We start from the raw sequence: 27,815 nt of genomic DNA on the forward strand, positions 1-27,815 counted from the left end.
AAATTTAAAAAATCTTAACACCAAAGATTGATAATTTGGAAAAATGATCTTCAGGGATATTAAATAATAATTAAATTAGCTTAAAACTGCTTGTTACTTCATGGTGATATCTCAATTAGTTCTCGAGATACGAATTTTTAAAGCTTAATTATTTTCATTTTAACATTTGTGATAGTGATTATTTAGAGTTAACTTCAAAAAATCATAACTGCAAACGTTTTAAGTTTTAGAAAAATGAGTTTCGTGATATTAAATACTAACTAAATTTGCATTAAATTGCTTTCTACATCATGGTGATATCTCAATTAATTTTTATATACGAGTTTTTAAAGATTATTTACTTTCATTTCAACATGTGTTGCGCAAAGTTAAATTTAAAACACTATAACACGGAAAATTGATAGTTTGGAAAAATAATCTGTAAAGTATGAAATACTACCTAGAGTTTCTTTAAATTGCTTCTTACTTTATGGTGATATTTCAATTAGGTCTCGAGATGTGAATTTTTAAATAAAAATAGCAATAGAGAATTATCTTTCCTCGTTTTCAAAAATGAGTTAAAACATAAAATCCAAGTAAATAACTGTATTTTCTTTGAGTTTCATTTCTAATGTCATGTCTAGTTTCATCATAATACTCTATTTCGCCATTACTTTCAAATCCAAAAATAGATAATTTCATATTTTCAACTTTTTTCTGTACATACCATATAATAAAAATTTTATACCGGCGCTTCCACCAATTTGCATCGTTGTAAATTAACAAATTAATTAAATTATTTTAAGAAATAAATTTAGTTGTGACATATTTCTATTGAGTTGTGTATGATAATAGAGCTTAACGAAAGCTAAACATACCTTATAGTTACAATATGGACGAAAGTAATCAATTTCCGCAAGATGAATATTCCACAATACATGTCTGACCAAATCTCTGAAAATCTGTTTCAAATGGATTGTAAACATTTCCCACGAGCGTATTCAGTTTTGCGAGTTCTTGTATATAGGTATAATATACGTATGTATGTATGGCCGGAGATATATCCATCGGGTGCATAAGCAATGCTCGGGCGGAGATGAAGGATGGTTGGCGCACTGCAAACCGGAAGTCGTTTCCACTTGCATATGTACCTCGTCGCTTACCTGGTTGACAGCACGGTTTGTACCGCAGACAATTTTCTGTTATTAATGTGCGGACGTGGCGCGACATGAAATGCAACACTTGCGCAGCGATTATTAATTTTCGGACGAAAGTAAAAGCCGTTTTCATAGTGTCTAGGTTACGAATGGGAAGGTGGAGAATAAAAGATTAAACTTTTCCGCGTAAATTCTCGTTTAATATTTTACAATTTAGGTCAAAGTTTATCTATGCATATTGGAGCTTCGTTTTAATCAAAGTGCAGTCTCGCCCAGGTTTGGTTTTTTTATGTGGCCGTAATTACGTATTGATTGTCATTCGAAAAGTGGGGCTGCTGCGCGAAGTTAAAGCGAACGCAGTCCGCGCGGGGGCGGAGTTTTAAAAACTGTCCATTTGGGGACGCTTTTTACCGTGGGTACTTTTTCGAAATTGTAAACCCTTCAAACGCGCATTACGCGGTCAGGAAAATGGTGGCAGTCCGAGTGAGTGGAGAGGGGCTCTCTACTCCATGAGAGACCCTGGAAATAAAACGCGGCCTTCGTTAGAAGGACTTTTTGCGATTCTCAGCGTGCCCCCCTTTTCGCCCCCGTAATGTACACCGATCGGCCGTCCGTGGCGGAGCGGGGTTTTGTTCCCGCTTTATTATTATTGCCACGCGGGGTGGAAAAGGGCCCCGTCAAAAGATAAGTAGAAGGGTGGACGGTCGTCGACAATGAGGGCCTCTTTTACGAACTGGAAAAATTGCCTCCGCACCGAACAATGCGCTTCTCTCTTACTGGCCAGTGAGAAAAAGTTTCGAAATTATACAAAAAGTTACTGTGCGGTTAAACCTTTTTTGTCAAACATGACATGGATTCTTTTATTTTTTCAAGATCCTTATTAGCATCCTGTAAATAAAAGAATAAACTTAGATTATACGCTTTTAAATTTGTAAGCTATAAAAACGTGGGATAAGTTTAATTTTGTCGAAGTCCAAGCTTAAATCCTCTATCTGCGTAATACGCGACCGGCGTCTCTTTTACAGTTTCGGGTCCTCGCGAAATCGTGAAACTTCCTCCAGAGGCGCAATCTATCTCGAAAATCGGCCATCGTGAATCTAATCCAATTGACGGAGCTATTCGCCCGGGCCAGTTACCGGGAGATATCAAGTCAGCGGGATCTTCCATTACCGTTCCCAGCCGTTTCTTTACGACGGACAGGTGCGGTGGTCTCCAAGATGCGAAAAGAAGATGGCAAGAAGAAAGAGGGAATTCGGGGGCGTCTTTGGCGACGGGCGCCGCTTCGGCGGCGGCCCCATAAACCGGCGACGGTTTTAAAACCACTGAAAAGGCACCTTGTATTCAGCGTCGTCACCGCGTTCAATCAGCTCCGGTTCGGGGAGTGCATTCGTGCATTTCGCGACGATCGCCTTCCCTCTTCTATGTTAAAAATTCAAATTGGATACTGGGAAAAGTAGAAAAAGTTTATATTTCGATAGCCCGATCGGATATATCCAACTTCCTGCTCCGTTCCACCGAATTTACTTGCTTTGACTCTTGTTTTCCTCCTGCGGATCTCGATAACTTGTTCAGTTTCGAGGCCACGTGGACGAAAATTGTTTTTCTGTACTACTTAACTTTGAAGTATTTTTATAGTTCATTACAGATAACAAGTTTATTTCTTGTTTTCTAGTACAATATATAAAATGAACAAGTTGTTATTATAGCTACCAAATTTTAGCTAAATAAATTTGATATCTTTTTTGTGTAAACAGATACAGTATTAATCATGATAATCAAGGGGTGAATAGAAACTGCATAATCCCAATCCATGGATAATCCAACTTAACGTTTTTAAAATTGTTGAAATGCCAATGTTTAATTTTTTTTGTAACAACAGCATAGAGAATTGTATAATGAAAATTGTACATCTGTACTAAAGATGGTTCCTTGCCTCGTTGTGTACCTATCCTAAAAATCTATATTTTCTGTTCCTATTTCATTTGTGATGTGTAGAATCTGGCTTTTGTTTTTGGTTATTATCATTTCCTTCTCTTCTAGGGAGGTTTTCATATTTGGATGTTTCTTGGTTGGATATCTACTTTGCCTGAGTACAATATTGTCTGCGTATATTAGTTCTCGCGTGCAGACCGGAGTTAGGTTGTGGAATCCTAATCTAGTTGGAATGTCTAAACTCATATGTTTGTCTATTAGATGAGAACACCATTTGCTCTTCTTCAAGTCTGTCCTCTATCTGAGATCTTCATTGTTTTTCAAGATTTTTGAGTAGTTATGTTAGGAAATTTACAGTGGTAAACATGATGTCTTTGATCTTCTTGTTAAATGACCAAAAAAGACATTATGGGCCTAAAAGATCACCATCTGTTGCTAAGACATCTCGGTTATACCAAGAAGAAAAGCAATGAGTGTCGTTGCAAAGCTAATCGATGTAAAGCTAAATCAGAATCTTGCTTACTGTGGATCAGAAGAAGCTTCTTGTAATACAACGAAAGATACAAGTGGAATAAAAGATCCTTTCGTAAATGTCTGTTAAAACCTCACATTCAAAAAATGTAATTATAAAGATTGCCGACTTTCAAAGAAACTTACCCAGGTCTCCTTATCAACCGAAAAAGAATAACTATGGTGAGGTAGATTTTGTTCAATTGCAAAATTCGACCAAAAAAACAAATTGTATCCGCTTTAACGCCTTCAAATGAACTTGTTATTGGGCTAATTGTTTTTGTTCCATATACTTAGGTTGAGATTCCATTGGGCTTCTGTGTCTACGTCTTGCTGTTGTTCATTTCTTAACCTCCTAACTTTCTTGTTTCTGAAGTCTTCTGCTTTTAGGCTCTCATAAGTATTGTTTGCTTAGAGGGGAGGACACCAACTTGGTCGTTAATTTTGTTGTAATCATGTTGCTATTCCATAAAATTTAAGATGGTTTTTCATTCCTAGAGTAAACTCGGTACAGGTAATTATACTATATGTCGTATACCTCATCTCGAAGCGTAATGATTTTAAACACTGTAAAGAAACATTGTTGTCTTTAACGATCGGATCCATCATTAAACTTATTCTGTACAACCTCTCAATGACAATAATAGTATTTAGCGGAAAATACAAAACAGTGATGTTCCATATTAGTTATTTCTAAACCACATTGCCAAAATGTTTCTGGTCAGCCGCACAGAACGGTTTCTGTTTTGTTTATCTTCTCCAGCAGCATTTGAGCAACATTAGTAATCCGATTTTTACTAATTTTATAACCAGGAACACTTTTTTCCTTAACAGATATTCTTGTACGAGTGAGCATTGATCTAAAATCCCGTTCTTTCATCACGTTTAATAACGTGTACATAAAATTGTAGTTTCAACTTTATCAGCATCAAATTGTTCTCCATGAATATGTAATCTGTAATTCCCGCGCCTTTCTTTAAAACTTCGCACCTAGCCTGTTGAAAGACATTTGATGATTTACAACTTTGAGAATCGGCTGTCCTTGGGCTCTTTACTGAAAAACCCACTTGGATGTATTACACTTTCCAGTTATTCTCAGTTGCTTGTAATACATCCCATCATTTGTTTTCCTATTCCGTCTGTGTCTAAAATTGTTGTATTGAGTTATGTTTTATTATGTATTAAGCACAGTTGATTTTGTCTTTTATGTTTGGAATGTTCTTGATAATTTTGTGTACTGTTGAATTTTATACTCAAGAAGAGGCGTTTAAAAAAAAATTTGTCGGTACTAAATCTAATATCTACTATCAGGGTTGAAATCCTGTAATAAATACACCTAGTTATCTCGAACAATAATACTCAGGAAGGAACTACCGTAAAATTTTACGATGAAAAAGATTTGAAATTTATAGAAAAGAGCTTGTAAACACATCGAGTAAAAAAAAATGTGCCGGAAGTGGATTTTGAAAACACGAAATAAATAGTAGCGACCGCCGATGCCTCCAACGGTTGGCGGTCGTTTTATCGGGAATCTGGAATCATTTATAGATAAAATAGTTGGCAACGCGGTCGAATATACCGCGGCGTAAAAAGTGAACGGAAGGGCCGTATTTACTGGCGAGATCCTAAAGTTATCCGAGGGCGGCAGGAAGCAAGCCGCCGCCTTCCGGTTGTGCGAAAGAAAAGCGGGCAGTATTTTTGGAGCGTGCAGGTTCGCCAATTGGAAACAATAAACATAACCGTGCATGTACGCCAATTTGGTGCGAGGGCTTCCTGCTCTTGTGCATATTTACTTCGTGGTCGTAACAGTTCTTCACGACGGCGGCGGCGGAGCTCGCCTCTTTTAACAACAACCACTCCGGGCACAATATATATGCATTCGTGGCGGCGGCTACGTTAGTTTGCATATAGCGAGAAACTGGTGAGCGCACGCAAATTTTTATACCTTACATGGAAATTGCCGTGTTTACTAGAGGCGATGCGGCCATGATGGGGGTTCGCCCCCTCGAACTTTAACTTGTTCCGGGTGAAGGTCGTTTACATAAATGGGAAAACACACCTAAAATTTGTCACGTATTACTTTTGATCGCCGCCGCCCGTTTATCAACCAACCAAATTGCATACTCGTTCCGCTTTTTAAAAGTTTCAACATGCAAACGATTTCATTTAGACAACTTTAACCACATGAATTGCAAATGCAATATCTAATACTATAATTTAATAATAAAAAAAGTTTTAAAATTACTTACTATTCTCTTCGTTGTTATGTTGGTATACTTTAGTATAAGAAAAAAAAGATCTAAAAAGGTTTAACTTGAGGAGTTGAAGTTGAAACGGAAAAAGAGACGGTCCGGCTCCGCCCAACTCGAACACTAAAATATTTGTCAAGTAATCTATCAAGCAAATGCCGGCACTTCTTCCGCCAAAACAAAAGAAAAGTTTGTTGTGAGTTCTTTCTAGGGAAAACAGTCCAGGGGATGCCTCATTCACGAAGGAACCTCGTCCCCTCCAACTGAACCCCCAAAACAGACCACCCCCGGACTCTCTGAACCTCCTCGGAGAAAACTTTCTCGTTTCAGTGAAAGTTTGAATTAAATATTAACATCGGGTCTCGTAAGGCTTCACCGACGGCAGCCTCTTTTTCGTCCCGCGGGGCCGTACATCGAATTTTTGAGTACTGGAAATGTAATTTTCAACCGTGAATATCAAATTCAAGGCAGTTTGTACATAGTTTTTGGTAAATTTCAATAATTATTCAAGTGAATAGAGCTAGAGGAGAAGTAGAACTAACACTACAGCTAGAACTAGAAAAATTCGGGTTTGGCCGTCTTTAGAGTGTTAGTTCTAATGCTAGTATTAGTTCTAATTTTAGTTGTTAGCGTTAGATTTTTTACTTCTTATTGAACTAAAACTAGAACTAACACTAAACGTAACTAAAACTACAGCTAGAAATATTCGGGTTTAGCCATGTTTCTAGTTTTAGATTTTTAGGTTTTCTAGTTCCAGGTTTAGTGTTAGTTCTAGTACTGAACACAACGGATGTAGATTGATATAACGAACTTTTACCATTATATCGAGATTTTACTGTACCTATATAATTTCACCAACAAGTAAGACAACTCTTAAGACAAAAATGTTATTTTCAATTTTAGTTTGTTGAAATACAGATTGCTTTCCCCAGTTGATCATTTCCTATTTTGAGTTATCTACTATACATTGAAAATCTCGTCGCGGCGCGAACTTTTCCCATAGAAACATCCGCAAGTGTTCGTAAAGACTCTCCGAGGCAGGATATTGCTTCCTCGTCGTTGCCTTATCGTCGTTCCGCTTACCGGAAGCATCTTCCTGTAAACATCTCTCTGTTATTAGTTACTGATAATTCCTCTACCCTTTCTCGAATCTCACACTAATTGAATCACTCCACAAAGAAAGGGCGTCTTTTCTCGTCGATGTATCCATGACACGAAATTTACTTTCAAAAGTAGATTTTCGTATTACGCAATCGTGCATTTCTTCGTTACCCATCCTTCGATTAGCATAAACTTCAGAAACGAATGCAATCGGGGAAGAAATGCCACGAGCCTCGTCCGTATACAAATCGAGAGTAGCTCAGAGGACTGGATTTCTCCCAGGAACGAACCCCATTGTCCAGGCTTCGCGCTGTATTTTTCTGGGTAGTAAATAAGGGAAATTTCATCCCGGACGTCCCCGCGGCGCCCTCCTCTCTAAATATACTAAAATTTTATACAATCTCCCCACTGAAGTCGGATCCCGTCGAATCCCGATCCTACATTTTCTTATCTTGGACGGGGAAACCGATATTTCCGTATATAAAGAAGAGAAAATACGAACGAGATAGAATATTTTCAATCATCGGCCTTCTTTGCCAATAACAACTAGTTACATTTATATAGTGTATTGTTTGAAGTTTTTATCACGTTTATTAACTAAAAACAATTATGATAAAACAAGTTAATAATAAACTTGAATAATGATGCTAAAAGAATTTCTTGACTATTGATAACATTGAGAGGATCAAAAAAGATTCTTGAATGGTAGGAAGGATCGGAATATTTCATAAGGCATTAAGGATAGTAGATGGACTTGGGTATTCCCAACCACGTCCCCTATGGAAGGTCCGATCACGAGCTATAGCCATTGGGGAAATGGTAGAAACGGACGGGGTCCATCGGGAAGGTGCTGATGCGGCACCAGGAGTCCGCGCCGACGTCCTGGCGGAAGAAGTGCGAACTCAAAATGGGGACGGCGGTGAGTGGCGCAGATCGAAATCAATATCGGCAGTTTGGGTAGAGAAAATTTCGGTGGTTCGAAATCCACCAAGTCAGCAAGATAACGTTGTCGTCGAGATGAGAATTCGTTGTCCTCCTTTCGGTTCATTCGCAAATCTGACCCGAACGGACGAACGTCGAATGAGATAGGTTAATTTAACGTAGTAATCTTCGTCTACGGTTATCGTAAAATTTTCATGAAGACCAATTAGACCGGAAGCGTCACATTATAGATCATTGTTCGAAAGCCGTCGATTCATAATTTAACGGTAATTCAAAACCTTCTTCATAACATATCAGGAGCAGCGAACGTCAAGACAGGAGAAACTGAATCCTATTTATACAATGAGAAGGCTTGAGACGGGGAGCCTTAAAGGAATTAAAGTTAAAACAGAGAGGACAGGAAATCGATGCGAACTAACTCGCCCGCCCCACGGAAGCCCTGGGCGCATCACTGCAGGTTAAAATTTCATCCGGAATACCTGGAGTTTAATTGGGCGCCTTAATTAGACCGATTTAAATAGGGCTTGAAAACCAACCCCCAACTCTTTCATTAATATTTATCTCTTTAATTTATCTTCCGATATTTTCAGACAGATGGCTATTTAGCCACAGGGCATCGCCGATCATTCTCCTACGTCATCGCAATCGCACCAGGAATACGCCGCCATATAACTGCCATTTTCTGGCACAATAAAGTCCGGACCATCGCTGCGTGGTCCGCGCTACGGGGGTGAAGTATGGCGGGATTTTATCGGGGTGCACGTGATGCATGGTCCCTAGGGACGTACATCACACCGAGACCGGCTCGCAATGAAATGAGCAATAAATAAAATAGCACCGCAACGATTTTGCACGTGGAGGTGGTGAATGGGAAGGCCGTTTATCAACTCTGCGTCCAAAGAGAATTGTTCGCACCACTAGACCGTATTCCTGTTCTACTAACAGAGGGAAATAATAAAGTAAACGATGTAAAATACTGGGAAATTTATTTTCTCCAATATTTAATAACTACTTTAAATCTTTAACTATCGTAAACAAAAAAAATTTAAGATAAATCTCTATGCATTTTATAAAAGGTTGGCTCTCTAATCAACTGGAAATATATATTTCTCGGAGAAGAGGGATAGTTGCAGATGATCGAAGATTTGATGAGGATCCTCCAGATCATCGAGCCCAATTTACGTTTGCCAAGGCAGGTGCCATTTCTACTCAGATTCTTCAGATCAAACAGTAACAGGCTAACACCATAAGGTGTTATAAATGTTGTGTGGTACTTTGATTCTTTTGATTCATCAATGTCTTCCAGTAATTAGACTGGAAAAGAACCTCATGTAACCCAAGTTTCAAAGTTTCTTGTTGCCTTCTTTCTTGTTGTTGGTGATGACTTGATCTGCCGAATTCCTTTAGATAACGATTTTTTAGATTTTCAACGTCTACTGGTCAAGAAATTTGTCTTTTTGTTTCCAGTATATGGTGATTCTCGCCTTGGAATTAACATTGAGACAATCCCTTTGGAAATCCAGTACGGCACCTTGTCATGCGAACCAAAGATAATAGGATAACTTGGACGTGGCACCACCAACAACTTTTCTTTATGTTTATGATCCCCTACAAGGTATCTAGGTCAATTTGGCCCTAACCAATACTTTTCGACAATAATATTTACTAAGTTGTTAATTGATTCTGATACTAGGCGGTCGAGTATATTTTTCCGACTATCTTAAACCGCGTCTTCCGACGGCTTTATGTTAAGGAGACTCTCAAACCTAGGGGGTTCAATACTAACAGTGGTTTTGGCATTTGTATGAAGACTCCTTAGTTAGAGCGTTATTGAAACCAACCTTGGCTTCTTCATGCTGGAGTTTATGGTAGATCCAACGTTGCTCGCCTTTCCCTTTGTTTTTGTTTTAAAATATTTGATCCATATCGAGATTTCCATTCTTCTAAACAATACATCTTCGTTTTGATTTTTTCGTTTAAAATTTATCGAATCTCTTAACCTATTTCAATTGCCAAGTTTTTCAATTATATTAAAAAAATTCATTGTATATATATAATTATTATTCCATATTAATTTTCAGAGATCTTAAAATGGAAAATGTGATGTTGAACTCCCTCCATACACAAATAAAAATAGTTGACTTTGGTTTAAGTAATACCTATTTCGAAAATAACCCGTTAAGAACCCATTGTGGATCTCCTGAGTATGCAGCTCCAGAACTCTTCATGGAAGGCAAAGTGTACGGACCGGAAGTGGATCTCTGGAGTCTGTTAGTCCTAACCAACACCCCATTCACAATCCTAACCAATCATTTTCTTTTCCTTACACCAGTGGTGTGATTCTCTATGGAATGGTCATCGGCCAACTTCCCTTTGTTACGGCCAGAGAGAACAACATGACATCGCAGGAAAGGAGAAAGAAATTATTAGAACAAATTAACCGAGGAATAGCCGCCCCGCATCGTAGAGCGTTGGCGGTTTTTTCCGCTGATTTTAGGACCATGATATCAAAGCTTTTAGTGGCTGAATCTGCGAAAAGAATTACTATTAAGGAACTAGTTTTCCATCCATGGATTACCGAGAAAGGTCGTAAAAGTGTTAGGACTAATCCGTTGAAAAAACTCGATGGACAATATCAAGCTATAGTAAAATATGTCAGATGTTTTAAATACCTATAAATGTCAAAGATTTTTTTTCATTTTAGATAATGAAGGACGTGAGTTCGCTACTTCATCTAAACATGAGCGAGGTGGATTTTGCGGTTAAATCTGAACCTCAGGGTAACGTAGCCGGGATATATAACATCTTGGCGTTTAAGCAAACACTACACCAATTGGAAGGAGATGGGATTACCAGGAATATTCCTGATCAAGCGATAAATTATTTAGCAACTCCAAGACCGAGAGTTCATGCTGTTAAAGAAGTTAAACAAGATAATGTAAAGATGATTAAGAGAAAGGAAACATTAAAATCAGCACCGTTGCCTAAAACAACACCACTTAAATTAAACAAAACTGCTCCGACATCAAAAATAGAAAAAACAACAACACTTGAACCTATTGAGGAAAAGGTACCGAAGAAAAAAATGATTCCAAAGGTAAATTTTTAAATCATTATTTTTTTTTCTAATTAGTTTATTTTTTAGGGCATTTTAACGAGATGGGAAAAAATGACTTCGCCTCGACAAATGACCACAATCGATAAGGTATGTATTGGAAAACCACCACGAAGACATAGCGCTGTTACAGATGACCACAAACGTCCTAAACTATCAGAAAAACCAAACGATTTTGGTAGCCCAGGAAACGGAGAAGGAAATCATATAATTACCATATTATCGCCAAAACCATCAAGTATAAGATCAGCAATCACACCATCAACTATGAATAAAAAAATTAGTGCCAAATCCACAGAACCTCGAATCAACAATACTTCGATTTGTATATCTAATAACACCAGAACAGATACCAAAACATTACGAACGAAATTAAACGATAAAACAAAATCGAAGTATTACTGCCACAATTTTTTTCTTAAACATTTTTTAGTAATCATTTTCATTGTAGAGAATTGTCAGTTAGGATTCAAAGTGCAACAGGAGATTCTTCAAAACCCGACGTATCATCACGTCTTCAAACAGTTACTAGTTTTACAAGACGTCCGATGACGGATCCAATACAAACGGCAGAACGCGCATTGAAAAGGCGGAGGTAACTATAAAACGGTCACCTCGTGTCTTGTGGAATCATTGAATTGTTAGTATGTTGTCAGCAACGGCGACCACCAACGTAACAACGAAAAATGTAGCAAACGGAATCATTTTCAATCAACCTGCAGCGGTGGTGACTTCGACGTCCAAAAAGAATCCCCATCAGCAGATGATCAACTGTTGGCACAAGCGCGAAAGGGATACCGAAGCGTCGCTAACAAAGAGGGTTATTATAGCACCACCCCCAAAGAACTCTAGGCCATTTCTCAACGAACCTATTGCGAGATCGATTGCTGGGTACGTTGTTAATAATATACCGAATAAGCTCCAAGGCTTTAAATGGATCAAATCTGGGAGGAAGGATGGTGGTACTTGATAATTTTTTCTGGATAAGTATTTTTCTTTTTGTTTGTACATATATTTTTTTGTAAGAGAGATGAGGTTTAGTGTAATAAATAGTAAAAAAATAGAATGTAGAGTGAAATTTGAGAATTTTAAAAGATAATTATTATAAAGTATCAATATTTCATTTGCTAGTTATAAATTTGATTTTTAATTGTGCTATATGCTTTGTAAAATTTTTGTATTAAAAGTACACCACACCCCAGTTCGAGAAAGAGATAAAGAAAAAAGAATAATAAAATAGCAAATAAAATAGTAGAGTAATGCGTGTATACAGGCATGATTCCAGAAAATTCTATGTATGCAAAGCAACGAAGTGATTTTTAACAATGCATCTGATAAAGTAGATGACTTTGTTACTGTGTTTGCTAGTGCTTTTGATCATCAGGCTATTTATTGCTGAGGGCTTTCAAATTCCCCCTTTCCTCTTCTCTTTTTAATGAAACATAATCTGAATCATTTTCAATTTAAAGCAACTTAATTCAAAGCATATTGCAGATTCGTCATTAGTTTCTTGCACAATACTAACTTCTTGTCGTTGGAATAGTGAAGAAAACCAGTTTCGTGTAGTTAGTTTTTTTGATTAATGGAAGTTTGTGATCCTGGTATTTGTGTGTGAGTGGGCATTTGTAATCTTTAGATGAGGATGCCTAGAGCAGAGAAACCACATCAGCCGCCTTGTCCCGCGTTTAATTTAGTAGCTCTTACAATGAGTGAGAGGAGTGTGCCCAAAGTTCCTCGTATATGAAAACGTTAAATCAGCAGAAATTTACCGCAGACTGCGTTCCCAGTTCGGGGAAACTACCATTTCATGGTCAATCATGTCTAATCAATCATCAGAAAATAGTTGGGCTTCAGAAAAATCTCAGCACGTTGAGATCCAAGGTTGCTGAATGATGATCAAAAAGTTTTTTGCATAAAATTGTGACCTGTGATGAGACATAGGTGCATCATTACACAACCCAAATCAAAACATGCAAGCATGGAGAAAGAAAGGCGAAGAAAGCCCCGTGAAAGCCAAAACTCGATTGGAAGAGAAAGTGTTGGCCACGGTTTTTTGGGACTGGTAGATTTCCTACAAGGACGTCAAACTATCAACGCAACTACTGCGACGCAAAAGACAACATTTTCCCAACTACAAAGTGTAACTCCTCCATTACTACGCTAGACCCCACATAGCAGAAAGCGGTGAAAATAAACTGGAAAATACTTGATCATCAATCTTATAGTTGAGAACGCCATGCGATTTTCACATGTTTGGATCTCTCAAAGCACTTGGACGCAAGCGATTTGAGACCAGCAATCAAGTGGAAACATTCGTACACAACTGATTAGATACCCAACTTCATTCCACGAGAAAAGAATCAAAAATATCACAATTTTCAACGTTTATATTTAATTGCACCACGTATTGTAACAAAGTATTAAATTGCAAACATAATTCAATCATTACAAGGTTGCATACTTATTACAGCAACAGCACATCTAAAAAAGATGATTTTGTTTTAGTAGATATTTATTTTCTGAAGATGGTTTTGCTAGAGTGTTTTCCCCAGGACTAGTAGGTATGTTAAGGATAAAAAAGGAATTCGACCAGAATTTTTGCCTGATATAAGCGCAACTTTTGTATTTATACAAAGAACAGACACTGAACAGATAGATCAAACACTTGCAATGAACGTTAATATTACTTGAATAGAGAGGAATACATTTGTTATTTGATATCAGCAGCTACTGAAACATCATTTAGTACATTCAGCTAGAATAGCAATTATGGACTGAATCATCTATAAAATGAAAGAATAAAAATAACTGTAATTGAAGTAAATAATAACAGTACCTAAATACAAAATGTATACTTTTTTTTATTAAAATCATCAACAAAGAAAGAAAATTTAATGCCAAGGAACATCTCTTGGACTAGAAATTGAACCCAACTTAATATATTTAGCAGTTTGATTAATTGGAGGAGTTGGAAGCCCAGTTGAGGATGATCCCACTGAAGATCTGTTCATCTCATTTGTAACTTGAGATCCATCCCCTTTTAACGCAGCTACTGGTTTCCAAGAATTTTTATAATTCACTACAAAAAGAATTGTTACCCCATTTAATAACTAAAAATTATAAGTATACTTTTAAACATTCGAACACAACCATCATCCCCAGTTGAAGCTAAAATAGTTCCAGTAACATTCCAACAAACTCTCCAAACAGTGCTTGCATGATCATCAAATTGCGCAACTGTTTGTACTTCTAATTTAAAGACGCCACTTTGAAGGGAGTTGTTATCACTATTATAATTTTATATTAATTATGTGTTACTATTTTGTATGATATATCATGGTGTTACTTACTTAATAGGAGTCAAATTAATGATCCTGACATCTTTAGTGGCTACAGCTAAAACATGATAACTCCTCCCTAAATTTGGAGAGAAAGCTAAATCATGAACAGGTTCAGTTATACTATTTATGGTCTCAACTTTAGTCCATCTTCGTATGTTTTCACTATATTCAAAAATGAATACTTTACCACCAGAGGCTGGGTTACTATCATCACAACCAACAGCAAGCATGGGGGCATGAGCTCTAATAAAAATATAAACAATAAAAATAATGACATTAATATTAAATTTTTTTGAATCTCACTTTGAGAAGCTATAATTCCAACTTAAAGAGCTACATGATGGTTTACAAGTAACCTCATGTTGCAAAGTCCATTGACTTAAATTCATAACATCAGGGGCTTCATAAATACGAATTAAACCATCAGCTGAGCAAGTAGCCAAAACTAAACCCAAAGTTTTCGGGCCAAATTTAACATCAGTAACTGAAGTTCTTGAATCTACTAAATTTGTTCTTCGAACCCAATATCTAGCTCCTCGTTCTCCCGGACCGGGATTATCACCAACAATTTCTTCCCAAACTGCAGCTGTTCGATCAAACGAACAAGTAGCTAAAACTTGACCAAATTCGGGATGTGCCCAAGTTACTTTCCAAACTGATCCACTGTGGGCTTTCCAACTAGATGTTAAGGACCATGTGCCATTATTAGTTTGATCCCAAACCTTTGCAGAAATAAATAATATATTTAAAGAGAATTAAATAAAATTAAATTGTTACCTTAACATATTGATCACTTGAACATGTTGCCATTCTTTGACCGTAGAAATCATAAGCGACATCGTGAATAAGATCTTTATGTTCTGCGTTTATTTCTTGTGCTTCAAACATTTTTTATATACTTAAATTAGTTGTTTATTACTAACATAACATAACCTTAAAAACGCAACTAAAACGAAAAACACCCTACTTTATCGACAATTTAGACGCCATCTATGAAAGAAAAGCTGAAATTTATTTGTTTTAATTTAAAAATTAATTTATTTAAATATAAATTTATTATTTATATATTTTGATTTTGAGAAAATATTAAAAGTATGGAAAGAAATAGAAAAAACATCACCTTATCTGTTTTAACAGAAATACGTTGTAAATTGAAGAATTAGTTATCAATTACATTTAATTATGTTTACTTAAAGTAATTGTTTATAATTACTTTTTATTCAAATATTATTTACTAAATGCGCAGTAAATGACTTATGTATATTGTCAAAGAGAAAGAGCGACGTATGATTTTATCGCAAACAAAAACTGGGGTTTCCTACAAAAAAAATTTTGTTCACATCTGCATTTTTACCAGGTTTATTTAGTTGAATCCCTTCGATCCTTTCGCACGTGTTTGTACGTGTCTGTTCTTATAAATTTAACAATAATAATTAATTTTTTATTTATTTAGTGCGTGATTAAAATGTAAGAAGTTAGTATTGGAGAAAAAGATAAGGGTAAGTTTGCAACAAACGATAATTTTATTATTATTAACAGTGGTTGCTCAGTCTTGTTTCGTCCTCCAGACTGTCGCCAACCCTATGATATCATAGTTTTTTGTTAGGTAAGTAAATAAGTATATTTTAGTTAAATATAATAATGCCTAGATTTAATTGTTATTGAATTAAAATAAAATGATTGAATTATTTTATAAAATTAAGTTATTTGTACAGCGAAAGTTTAATCTAACGCGCAACACTTTTTCATAAGAGTTTACAAATTTAGCTTAGAAAAGTAAATTTTCATTGCAATTTCCAATTTTATTTAGAAAATCGATTTTCATCAAGCTGGCGAATCTCGGGCTTAATCCATAACTTTTTACTCCAACTTTAAAAAGATCATTTTCTTAATATCTTTTACTTTAGCGGAAAATCGATTTGCTTTAACCTTTCGGCAGGTGCGCTTGTAACATAGAGTACACTCAAATCTGTTTATGACGTAATCTATGAATAAATAAACCTTTCTTTAACCCTGAAGTTAGAAAATCACACTGTTCGATGAGCTGGGTGCCTCAGTCCCAAAGTTTGATGCTTATTCATCTCATAATAACACAATGAAATGTTAAATTTGTTGTATTCTACTGTTAGTCTGCCTTATTTTGTACTGCTAAGTAGAAACAGTTGTCAAAAAACAATTGCACAACGAGAAATGAAATATTTGTCATCATATTTTAGAAAAAAATTTAACATTTAATATACTTTACATAAAAAATTGTAAATACAATAATTTGAAAACGATGTAACAAAAACATTTGCCTAAACATTGCTATCTTGAACAAAATTCTCTGCGCAGTCGATGCAGCATGGATTTGTATGCTCCAAACAGCTGCAAGTACCACAAAACTTGCAAAAATATTTTGATTTTTGGTCTTCCAGTATTTGCACCTTCATCGATCAGAGGAAACCGTTTGAGATTGTTGTAAAGTTGGGAGTCCTGATGATTGAGCCGTTAGTCCTCTTACTTTCCACAGTAGGTTCGGTGAAAATACGAGCTAATATTTTCTAAAACTAATTTCTTGCCCGGCGTCTTCAAAAATAGTCGCCTTCTTTTTGAAAATTTTCTATCAGAATTATTACTTTTATTTATTGTGAATGCGTTGATTGCTACTACATTCGGTATGTCGAAGAAAATCACCAATGAAAACGTTGTAAGTTAATTTGTACCGGAATGATCTCTTTATTTTTATTCAGAATGTTAGGGAATGATAATTTGAGTGATGGACTGTTAGACTTTTTGGAAGAGGAATCTAAAAAAAGTATCGACGGAGTAATGTATCTGATAAAGAGGAAAAAGATGTTCCAAGTGCACGTGATAGTCATTTAGAGTTGAGCGCAGATGAAGCACAAACAAGTACTGATGACTTTTTCTAGAAAGAGGAGCAAAACGGAAAGTGATAAAACCATTGACAAAATGTTGCACTCGTTTAGAGGTAGAAGTAGTTTTTTGCCAACCTGCTAAATACAATATACATGTTTGCTATATGCGATTCCAAATCATTTTCTACCACCAACCTTGATTTATTGTGGGCAACAACCAAGCGGGATTAATAAAGTTTCCAATTCATCCACCGACATTGTGTCGATGAAGAATTTTCTTGAGCAATTTAGCAGTTCCTTTAATGAAAGAGGAACTAATTATGAGAGCTTACATAATTACACTGCCAAAAGACATTCGAGGTACGTCCGAAACAACCATCTCAAACTGCAAAACAAGGCAAGTGTAAATTGCGCACAAATACAAATACTACACAAAAATGTTGTAAATGTAAGCAATTCATATGCAAAGACACTCTAAAATCATGATAACTTTCGCTCGTATTGCGAAGTGCATTCAGGATCTGATTCATAATTGGTTTATTGTCTATTGTTTTATACTCTCTATTGGAAATACATAAGTGTCGTATATTCTCTGTATAGCCTTTTTTTCTGAAATAACATTTACATTTAAAAATAGACGCACCTGCCGAAAGCTTAACTATGGGCTAAGTTAGAGATGATCGAGGATTCAAATCTTAAAGCTAAACTGACGATATTAATGCGTTATAAAATCACGTCTAAAAGTAACGCTTCCTATCAGTAAAATAAGTTAATGACAAAAATGTTGGTTTTAAAGGTTGCTAGGTTGTTGTTATTTGAATAACTATCGGTTAACTTATGTTGTATACGATCCTTGACACTTGAAGAAACATGCTCAACCTTTTCGATTCGAGAACTATCGGAGCAAACTGGGCTAGAGCGGATAATGTCCAATTCTGGCCGTTTTCCTGCATGAACCAAATTATTCGGTCTAAAAAAGTTTGGCAAGGAACCTTGATGGGAAATGCAATTCAATCAGTTTTGGTTGGCTATGAGTGTTATTTGATCTGTGGTAGCAGAACTCTTTGGTTTGAATTCAAAACAGCAAAGTCCAGTACGTGAAAGTCTTCTTATACTACATTATAGTTTTCCTCATAGATTCTGTCATACGGACATCCGTTTTATCAATTCCTCTTATATTTGAGTTGTCATCAATAACACTCCTTCTTAAGGTGTCGTCTTCATAGAAGGTTGGTAAATAGTTCTCTGTCGTGAGCCGCATTCAGTTTAGACCAAACTCATCCCTCAAGCTCTGTAGCCATCTGCTGCCCGGATCTCTTCTACCCTCAACTTATTATAAGTCTTAGGAATTTATATCTTCTGCCTCCGTAAATGTGACCTAGGGAGTTTGTCTTTCGTCTTTTAATAATTGTAGAAATTTCTCTATTTACATTCATTTCTTAGTACCGTTTCATTGCTAATGTGTTTTGTTCACGATATTTTAAACATTCTGGGTATTACCCACATTTCAAAGGCTTCCAGTGTTTCAAACTTTAGTTCTGTTTAATATGTTTTTGTTTTTTCTGTGTTTATCCTAAAGCTAAAAGCACCTTCTCTTGTAATCTGTTAATAAGATTTTTTAGTCTTTCTTGGCTGTTAGTCACCATAACAGTATTCTTCGCATATCTTATATTATTCATAAGTTCCGTTGATTTTTATTATTTCCTATTGCGTTTTGGAATATATTTTCCGAGTCACACTTCCTTTAATGGATATGCTGTTCATTTATCTTCAATTCTCATGGCTGTCGTATACTTTCAATTTCATTTTTAGATCATATTGGCACATCAATATGATTAGTCTACTCCGTGTTTCTAAAACATTTTCGTTCATCAGCTCCGTGTACTTTAGTCGGTATGATTGATATCTACATTTTTGAAGCAGTACATTTAGTCTACATAGCACCTCTCTTGTTCCATGACCCAAACGGAAAGCAAATTTTTCTGGTGTATGATTTTATCAGGCGATATTTTGAACACTTTCATATTCAAATTATCATTATTAACAATGTCAAATGAGAAGTCTCAATAAGTTGCTGAAGTTTGTCAATTTTTTGTTCCTCTGTTGATAAAAACAGAACAGAAGAACATAGGGACATGAAATTTGGCATAAGTTTTATTCAAACAGTAACAAACTATAATGTACAATCAAAGTTCGAAGTATCAATTCTTCGTCTTCACACGATTCACCCTTCAAAAGTTCATGGCATCTCTAAAGGCTAGTGGCCTTCATCTACTCCGCCAAAACGTGAGTCTTTTACATCTTGTTACTTCGAAATCCCAAATGATGTTGGAGGCACAGCAATCTTTGGTCTTTCACTTCTGGGTTGATTTTGGATGCTACCGGTTTCCTGATAATGACTGATTGTGTATTTTTTCGATCTGGCTCAGCTTCAAAATCGTGGCACGGTCTACGTCAAACACCATTACATGAAAACGCATAAACCAATCTTTTGAATGTTTGGAAAAGTCTTTAGTAATAAGACAACAAAGTTAGAATCGCAAAGTTAGGCTCCCTGACTTTTGTGACATCCTGTAGTAAGTCTGATTGAGAGAATTTTATTTATTTAAATAGTTACACTGCGATACGTTAAATATCTTTCATATTTGTAACTTAATTATTCCCCAAATGTCATCTTCCTCCATTAATCTAATATTATCTAGAGAAAGTAATTAGCGAAGTGATATTGGCAATATTTATTGAGCAGTTATCGCTTGCTTTTGATTGTTTCATTTTCTTTTGTTTATTCTCTAAGCTACTTCTATTGGCTTGATATAATAAAACTTTTTTCATGTTTTGAATTCAAAAACCTGTTAAATGTTTCAATACTTAATAAAAAAAAGCTTTCTATAAATACTGTAAGGACCGGTTTGGACATAAAGATATTAAAGTTCTCATTTCTAATTTCTCCGTATTAGGATTTTTTTTCTTTTACTAAATCGGATTCGGATTTAGATATTTTTTTGGCTCGTTTTTAACTAAAAGGAAGTGAAAGGATACACTCACAAGATACACAAATCGTTTTCGGTTCAAAATCGGAATCAATAACCATTAGTTAACACTATCTAATGAAACTAATGAACCCGATTCACTCGGCTTATCGGTATGTCATTTAATGGTAAACGTGCAAAAAGTTGCCAGCGAAGTCGTTGAAATATACGTAATTCCTCGGCTCTTGGAATTGTCCAAAAATAGTGGGAATGCACTCGGGGCATGTGCAGCAATACTCATTACGCTTTTAGTGCGACCTCGCATAAGAAGTCGTTAACACAGTTTTTAGAGCGTTAAACGTCCATTTAATAATGACTTGTATATTTTAGACGCATTGATTTCGCATACTTACATGAAATGCCAAATTGATAATTAATAATTAACAATTTATACAAGCTTAATAATATTCTTTAATTTTTTTTACTTTATTATTAGAAACGTAGGTCGCCATGTTAATTTCACCATCTGAAAAAAAGTCCACGGCCGAAGAACAACATCAATCAAGTGATGTTAACGAAGATGAACTAACTAGAACTGAAATCAGTATAGATTTATCCAGACTTCCTCCAAATACTCCTAAGTCCAAGAAAAACATCACCATTCAAATAACGAATTTGGACGATATTTCATCGAACTTAGAAGATAGTCGTCTTTTTAATACATCATCTCCTTTAACAAAAGATAAATTAATTAAATTAAAAATTAAGATGCCAAAATCGCCGAAAACACCTAAATCGCCAAAATCACCCAAAAATCACGATTTAAAAAGGGACAAATCCTTTTTCACTGAAAAAGATTTTTCCACTTTACCGAAAGAGTTTATTAAATTCGCAAATTCGATGATTTGCGGTGATGGTGAGCCAAAGAAAGAGATTAAATGGGTAAATTCCGAAGCGAAAAAAAGATATTGCGATAAGACTTTGAACGAAGAAAGACGAACTAAGCGAAATGTAGATAAAGAATTTGGCGCTTTAAGTCCTATCAATCAAGATACCGAAACGTTAATACCTTCCAGTACTTTTAAAGAAGCCGATGAAAAGTTTGAACCAGATTACAGCTTTCTAGAAATTAATGAAAGCAAGGAAATAGAAGGAATTCAAGATGATTTTAGTGGTGTTAAAATCTGTGATGTAATTGAAAAAAGAAAAGTACCTGAAACACAAGTTACTTTTAAACCTTACGAAGATATAATCGCGAAATTAAAACCTTATTCGAAATATCGAATGCAATATTTGCATAATTTAAGGAAATTGCAAAATAAAGAGTGCAATAAGTATCCCAAAGAAGAATTTTATGTACCAACGACGGAACAAACTCCGAAAAACACAAAAAATAATAATCTTTTCGATTTAGACGAAAACAAAATCATCCAATTAGTAAATCAATCGTCCAAATATCGACCGTTAATGGGTAAAAACGCCTTGTATTCAAAAATGAAGAAAACTCATCCGGAAAACGATTCCAAAATCATTAAAGACCTTGTCACAGAGAAGTTTTCACCGTTTTTTGACCGAAGACGAAAAGAAAGGCGCGATAATAATTATAGTTTACCGATAGATTCCTTAAATTACAACAAAGAACAAATCCAAAAAATTAACAACAATTTAAATCAAACTATTCATCGTATTGTTGTAAACGAAGAAGTATACGCTGTTATTAACAAAAATAATAAATCAAAAGAATTGGATTTGAAATCTTCTTTTAACGGTAATCAAGAAATTGAATTATGGAGCGAAATGAAAACCGAAACTGATTTAAAAGGCGAAATAAAAAGTGAATTAAAAACGGAAGTAAAAACTGAATTTAGTGCTCAATCTGATTACGACATCGAAAAATTTTTACAAAACGCCATCGGTGATGTTAGTTTATTATCACAAACAATGGTAAATATTTTTTAATCAATTTAACCAGTTTTATTACTATAAGTTTAAAATAGACATCCTTTTCTCCTTGTTCACAGGACGTGTCCAATGCTAGCAACATCGTCTTGAAGAACGAAGAAGACCATAGTATTGCAACCGGAGAAATGTCGCTTTTAGTATCAAAAGCAAGCAGCATTAGTACTTTTTGTAGCGCGATTTGGCGAAGAGTCGCCAGAAGAAACAGCGCTATCGCTCCGCAAGAAGAGAAAGGAACTGAAAATGAAGAACAATTACGTAAAGAAGAACGAAATAAACGCATCACTCTTCTTCAACAGGAATCTTCGGTTCAAAATGAAATTATTAGACAAGCTTCAAAAGCTTTGGATTATTGTGAACATTTACCTGGAATTGATTTCTTAAGTCAACGTGTTGAAGCTGAAAGAGTTATTTTAATTGCAAGTAAGATTTAGTTACATTATTATTTACTTTTAAAGATTTATCTGTTATTTGCCATCAGTCTCCTCTATCTCTCTTTGTTAGATATTTTGGTAGTTACACCGTCTCCTTTTCCTCTTATCATTACACTTTTCCATTCTCTAACATTATCTTTCTTTACAGTCTTATTCCTTATTCCTGAATTCCTTCCACCACTCCTGAATCTTATATTTTTACTCTCGACCTCATTTCCGATATTTCTACAAATTGCACTGTCGCAATATTCTTTTTAGCTATGTATTCTGACTCACCAATATGCATCTCCAGAATCGAGCCCATCAATTTTCTAAAATCCCATCTTCTTTGCACTGCCATACTTTTATCCCCTACAACATCACGCTTTAAATTTGGTTTTCAAACATCGTATGTAAGTTATCATACTAGGGTGTAAACCAGAAAAAGTCCTGTTGGCTAAACTAAAGCCATAGGAGTAGTACTGGGTTTTTAAGCTGCTACAGGTGTTTGGAAATGAATACACTGTTTCACTTCCTGTATTGTTCATTCTTTCGAGTATGCTTGACGGATGTACAATGTAACGTTACAGGACAGAATATCAATCGAACCGATAAAGAGGTCCATTGCCCTATTCAGTTCTATCATAATAATTAAGAACTTGTTAACTTTGTGGCTATGTATGATACATCTGAATACTTGCTTTGAATGGTTTGTAGTAATTCGTTCTGCTTCAAATATCTTGTGATGAAAATGTTATAATACGACCAAGAATCGCTTCACGAGGGTAACCCAATTAGCTGGTGTTCATAGTTTCGAGCCTCAATAATAACTCGTCATAGTGTTGGCACTAATCTAGTATTTAGAAAATTAGTTCCTGCCTCGTGGAGTTTCTTCCATGATTATGCCAAGGTATGCCAAAGACAAATGTAGCGAATGTTTCTTTGTTCCTCTTTCACCACTTAGTTCATCTGTTACTACATTATCGAGACCTCGGCGGGGATGAAATAAGAAAGGATAATAAGAAGGGAAATAAGAGAAAATGATTGAAATTATTGTCAAAAGTAACAAGACTTGCTTTGGACCATGCTGTTATAAGAATAAATGATAACATCAGCGTTTATGTTCAAACTCGACGGGGGATGCATACTAGAAGCCTGAAACATGGTATTCTTCCAAATCCTGCTGGACCATCAGTACCGACATAAAAATAACGTCATTGGGCAGAAATAGCATTAGATGAAACAAAAAACGATCTATCAATATTATCAATTAAATCAATCGAAGCTAGGTCATACAAGCAGTCTTTGCGAGTCTTGATCCTGCGATCCTCTTTTGCCTACGCATTATTAAGACAATTTACCAATCTCCATATGTTCTCACACGAAATGAGCTCCATTAAATAAAGAAAGCGTTCATCTCGATTAGTGGTGGAACGGATATCCGGCAACTTAGCAGCAGTGCTACCGAATTTTTCAATATTCGCCGATTAAGTTTTAAAAATTCGTATAAAATCCATTTCTTGGAACATGAGTTTGAAAATTTCCCAAAGTGTTAATAAAAGTGTCCTCTTTCCAATGAACCAACCCGTTTTGAAAAATAACTTTTAGTTTTTGAGAAAACAATATTTGAAGTTTTGATAACATTTTCGATGTTGCAATTTTCATCGATAACTTTCAAAATTCGGTATAAAATTCATTTCTTGAAGGATCCTTGTGGAAATATCGCCAATTATTAATTAAAATATCCTCTTTTTAATGCAACAAGCCGTTTTGAAAAATCGCTTTTATTTTTTGAGAAATAAACTTTTGAAATGATCGACAATTTTTTCGAATTTTGCAATTTTCGCCGATTAAGATTTAAAAATTCGTATAAAATCCATTTCTTGGAATATGAGTTTGAAAATTTCCCAAAGTGTTAATAAGAGTGTCCTCTTTCAAATGAACCAACACGATTTGCAAAATAACCTTTAGTTTTTGAGAAAACAATATTTGAAGCTTTGATAAAATTTTCGATGTTGCAATTTTTATCGATAACTTTCAAAATTTGCTATAAAATTCATTTCTTGAAGAATCCTTGTGGAAATATCGCCAATTATTAATTAAAATATCCTCTTTTTAAAGCAACAAGCCGTTTTGAAAAATCGCTTTTATTTTTTGAGAAATAAACTTTTGAAATGATCGACAATTTCTCCGAATTTTGCAATTTTCGCCGATTAAGTTTTAAAAATTCGTATAAAATCTATTTCTTGGAATATGAGTTTGAAAATTTCCCAAAGTGTTAAAAAAAGTGTCCTCTTTCCAATGAACCAACCCGTTTTGAAAAATAACCTATAGTTTTTGAGAAAACAATATTTGAAGTTTTGATAACATTTTCGATATTGCAATTTTCATCGATAACGTTCAAAATTCGGTATAAAATCATTTCTTGAAGGATCCTTGTAGAAATATCGCCAATTATTAATTAAGGTATCCTCTTTTTAGAGTTGCTTCGTTAGTTAAATCAGCATAAAAAAGTTCATTTTGTATCTTGGATCCAAATAAGTTGACATATCTTATCAGCTTTCTTATTAGTTTCACTTTTATTCAAATATCGCAATAATGTGGCAATATAGAGTATCACTTCAGAAATGCACCAGAAATTATAACCATAATGGCCGGATAGATATTCCGGTATCCGGCTTTTCGCAAAATCGTTATTCGTTCCATCACTAATCTCGATGAGTCCGGATGGATGTAGTTCCATTCCAACTTTACTGTGGAAGCCGTATTATGATCTTGATTTAGGATGATTTCCTGCGTGGACCAGAATACATGGAATTTTACCTGCGAAAGAAACCTCGGGTTGGTTCTTCAAATATTGCTTATCTCTACAAATTTCATTCCTTCACTACGTGGCAAGCAAGTTAATTTGTACTGTTGGGTAATTTCATTTATGCGATTATTGCTTATGGTAGTAGAAATACTGGCATAGCGGCCGCTTACCGGTAGAGAAGACCATGCGAAAATAATCCTCGAGATTATAAGTACAAGTAATTTTTCCCGTGATTTTGTATTTGTGTCATTTAGTGTGGTGGAGGTTTTGGTTTGGCAAAAGATTTTTTCGAAACTGCGGTTCCATTAATATATAGTCGATCTGTTCAAAATTTTCCGGTTCTTCTTTGTACTTTAGGAATATTTCTTATCTCGATCTATCTTGAAGTTTGTTGACACCTCACTTTTCTAATTTCTTTTTTCAGGACTCTCTAACATCCTGATAAGATCCGCTCAGCCCATCAGTATTTTTCATTTTATTTATATATCTCCATACGCTTTATTAAACTTTTATTAATTTTTTTTATAGCTCATAAAAACAAAATGATTCAACACGAAATAGAAGATGTTACCTATTATTCAACAATTCGTACAACCTGCAATTATTTGGGAACCTTTAAAATAGAAAATCTCGAGTTCAAAATAAAAGAAGTTTACCCAAAACTAAATAATGATTATTCTCAATGGTACGTTTGCGTAATAAACCGTGGTACTGAAACATTGGCGTCTTCGGCAGTTCAAGCACAAGAAGACGGAAGCGTGATTTTCAAGGAAGACTTTTCCTTCGACTATTTACCACCAGATTTTGAAGTGGGGGTTTCCGTTTTTACACTCAAGGTGAAGAAAGCTAAGGTAAGACATTTGATATAATTGCTGTAACATTTTGTCCGGTAAGAAAATTAAAATAAAACGGTTAAGACGAAAAAGTAATTATATTTCGTGTCGTTCTCGATTTTGTAAAATGTTCTAATTTCCTTGAGAGTGACGTTTTGTAAGATCTCGTTAATGTTCTAAGAAACTATTTCGCTTTCACTCTTTGCGCTTAGTTTTTGTGCGCGATCAAGCACGTATCATCACAGTTGGCGGTCGATTACTATAAGTACCATCTATTTAGAAAGGATTGTCTTTTATGAAACTGGGCGTGTACGTACTTGTTCGATTGATGGGTTTATACAATTTCTAATCGTAACAAATGAAATTTAAATTTGAATTTATTTTCAGGAGAATCGAAGTACGTTACAAAGAATGAAATTCTTCAGTTTCCGTCGTAATCCAAAACCGTCGGCTACAAAAACCTTAACTTCGAGATTTTCAAAAACTTCGCTAAGAAGTCCAAATAAGGAATACGCACTCCAAACGAATCCAATAAGGCAAACGTCATTCTTGCTCTTAGGAGAAACCACCATAACGATTAAAGACGTACAAAAAAACAAATTATCTTTAACAAATCTTGTTAATTTCGCCAATATATTAGAAAACTTCTCCGCGTCAATGTATACGAGTGTTAACATCGATGAAACCTACTCCGACTTTCTTAATATCGGAACTGAAAATGGCGAGAATATTATTTGGAATAGAAGATGGTGTACGCTGTTAAATACTCAATTTAAATATTGGAATTCTCCAAACGATGAAGAAACTGATGAACCTTTGAAGACGATTGATTTAACTTATTCGATTAGAGATGTTTTACACGCTGATAGATCAATTTGTCCGCGAGCTAAGACGCTTCAATTGGATGTTTTGATTCCGTTACAACCTAACGGTGATCAATATACAATCGAAAGATATTTTTTGACTTCTGATACTTCTGAAAGTATGCACAATTGGGATAAATATTTTAACTCAATTATTTCAACTTTAAGAGCTTGGAACTGCATAAAATCTACCGGCGGTTGTTAAATTAATTAAATGATTTATTAATTTTGACTTAAGATATTTATATTGGTTATTACTTTTGCGACATTTTGATGAATATTTTTTTTTACATATTACGACGTTATTGATTTTTGTGTTCTTTTCTTTTCTTTATATATTATTAAGGAAGATTATTAAGTAAGATTATCAAGTAGTAAGTGAAGCATTATTTGATATATTTTTAAGATTAGGAAAATATACCAATGAAGATTTTTGGTAGTAAATGTTTGAGTATTTTTGTTTTAATTTCTACTATATTGTTTCATTATATATTTTTTTGATAATAAAAACATATTATCTTTATTTTTTGTTTGATCTTCTCTAACAATTTTTGGTATTTTCCTCAATTTCTAGTGATATAGCATACATTATAAAATGTTAAAATTGGACGAATAAATCAACTATAACGTAAGTACTAAAACTGATGGAGAAAAACGTTATGAATAAAAAATATTCCTAATGCATCAATAAACCATAATCCAGAATTATTTCATATTTATCTATGACCAGCTTCTAGTGATATAGCATAAATCATAAAATATTAAAATTGGCCGATTTTTCT

General features: G+C 34.9%; 3 protein-coding genes across 8 annotated transcripts in view; 2 read left to right on the top strand and 1 right to left on the bottom strand.

Annotated features, from left to right (window-relative positions):
- LOC111419635 (serine/threonine-protein kinase MARK2-like) overlaps positions 1-12,051 on the top strand; it is a 138,844-nt gene extending 126,793 nt beyond the window's left edge. Inside the window, exons 4-9 of one of the 2 annotated variants that reach the window (XM_023052470.2) lie at positions 9,952-10,140; positions 10,203-10,515; positions 10,575-10,967; positions 11,016-11,380; positions 11,437-11,580; positions 11,631-12,051. In XM_023052470.2, coding sequence (XP_022908238.2) covers positions 9,952-10,140; positions 10,203-10,515; positions 10,575-10,967; positions 11,016-11,380; positions 11,437-11,580; positions 11,631-11,955 — 1,729 coding nt within the window. In that variant the 3' untranslated portion in view covers positions 11,956-12,051. Of the gene's footprint in view, positions 1-9,951; positions 10,141-10,202; positions 10,516-10,574; positions 10,968-11,015; positions 11,381-11,418; positions 11,581-11,630 lie in introns of both variants that reach the window. The other variant, XM_023052471.2, reaches the window with a different exon arrangement.
- A 1,775-nt stretch (positions 12,052-13,826) lies between these two features.
- LOC111419637 (nuclear pore complex protein Nup44A) lies at positions 13,827-15,288 on the bottom strand. The gene is made up of 5 exons (XM_023052472.2): positions 15,104-15,288; positions 14,630-15,048; positions 14,336-14,569; positions 14,115-14,272; positions 13,827-14,064 (listed from the first exon to the last, which is right to left on the bottom strand). The coding sequence occupies exons 1-5, from the start codon at positions 15,212-15,214 to the stop codon at positions 13,877-13,879; spliced, it is 1,110 nt and encodes a 369-aa protein (XP_022908240.1). The 5' UTR covers positions 15,215-15,288; the 3' UTR covers positions 13,827-13,876.
- LOC111419649 (anillin-like) lies at positions 15,236-27,479 on the top strand. Of its 5 annotated transcripts, none has more exons than XM_023052489.2 (6): positions 15,236-15,825; positions 15,877-15,932; positions 20,650-22,097; positions 22,151-22,535; positions 25,866-26,188; positions 26,558-27,479. In XM_023052489.2, exons 3-6 carry the CDS (start codon positions 20,664-20,666, stop codon positions 27,236-27,238), a joined length of 2,823 nt encoding a protein of 940 aa, XP_022908257.1. In that variant the 5' UTR covers positions 15,236-15,825; positions 15,877-15,932; positions 20,650-20,663; the 3' UTR covers positions 27,239-27,479. The 5 variants fall into 5 exon arrangements, with proteins under 5 accessions (XP_022908257.1, XP_022908260.1, XP_022908259.1 ...); XM_023052492.2 differs by having other exon boundaries at positions 22,175-22,535; XM_023052491.2 differs by having other exon boundaries at positions 15,895-15,932.
- The last annotated feature ends 336 nt before the right edge of the window (positions 27,480-27,815 follow it).

The sequence above is a fragment of the Onthophagus taurus genome, chromosome 7, assembly GCF_036711975.1.
Source record: "Onthophagus taurus isolate NC chromosome 7, IU_Otau_3.0, whole genome shotgun sequence".
Lineage (NCBI taxonomy): Eukaryota > Metazoa > Arthropoda > Insecta > Coleoptera > Scarabaeidae > Onthophagus > Onthophagus taurus.

Bases quoted from the DNA above. Each gene is read 5' to 3' on its own strand.
- LOC111419637 (XM_023052472.2), bottom strand. From the start codon at position 15,214: ATGTTTGAAGCACAAGAAATAAACGCAGAACATAAAGATCTTATTCAC. The intron at 15,049-15,103 runs GTAACAATTTAA...ATTTCTGCAAAG, and splicing joins CAAGTGATCAATATGTTAAG to GTTTGGGATCAAACTAATAA. The intron at 14,570-14,629 runs GTGAGATTCAAA...TATTTTTATTAG, and splicing joins TGGAATTATAGCTTCTCAAA to AGCTCATGCCCCCATGCTTG.
- LOC111419649 (XM_023052489.2), top strand. From the start codon at position 20,664: ATGTTAATTTCACCATCTGAAAAAAAGTCCACGGCCGAAGAACAACAT. The intron at 22,536-25,865 runs GTAAGATTTAGT...TTTTTTTTATAG, and splicing joins AAGAGTTATTTTAATTGCAA to CTCATAAAAACAAAATGATT. The intron at 26,189-26,557 runs GTAAGACATTTG...ATTTATTTTCAG, and splicing joins TCAAGGTGAAGAAAGCTAAG to GAGAATCGAAGTACGTTACA.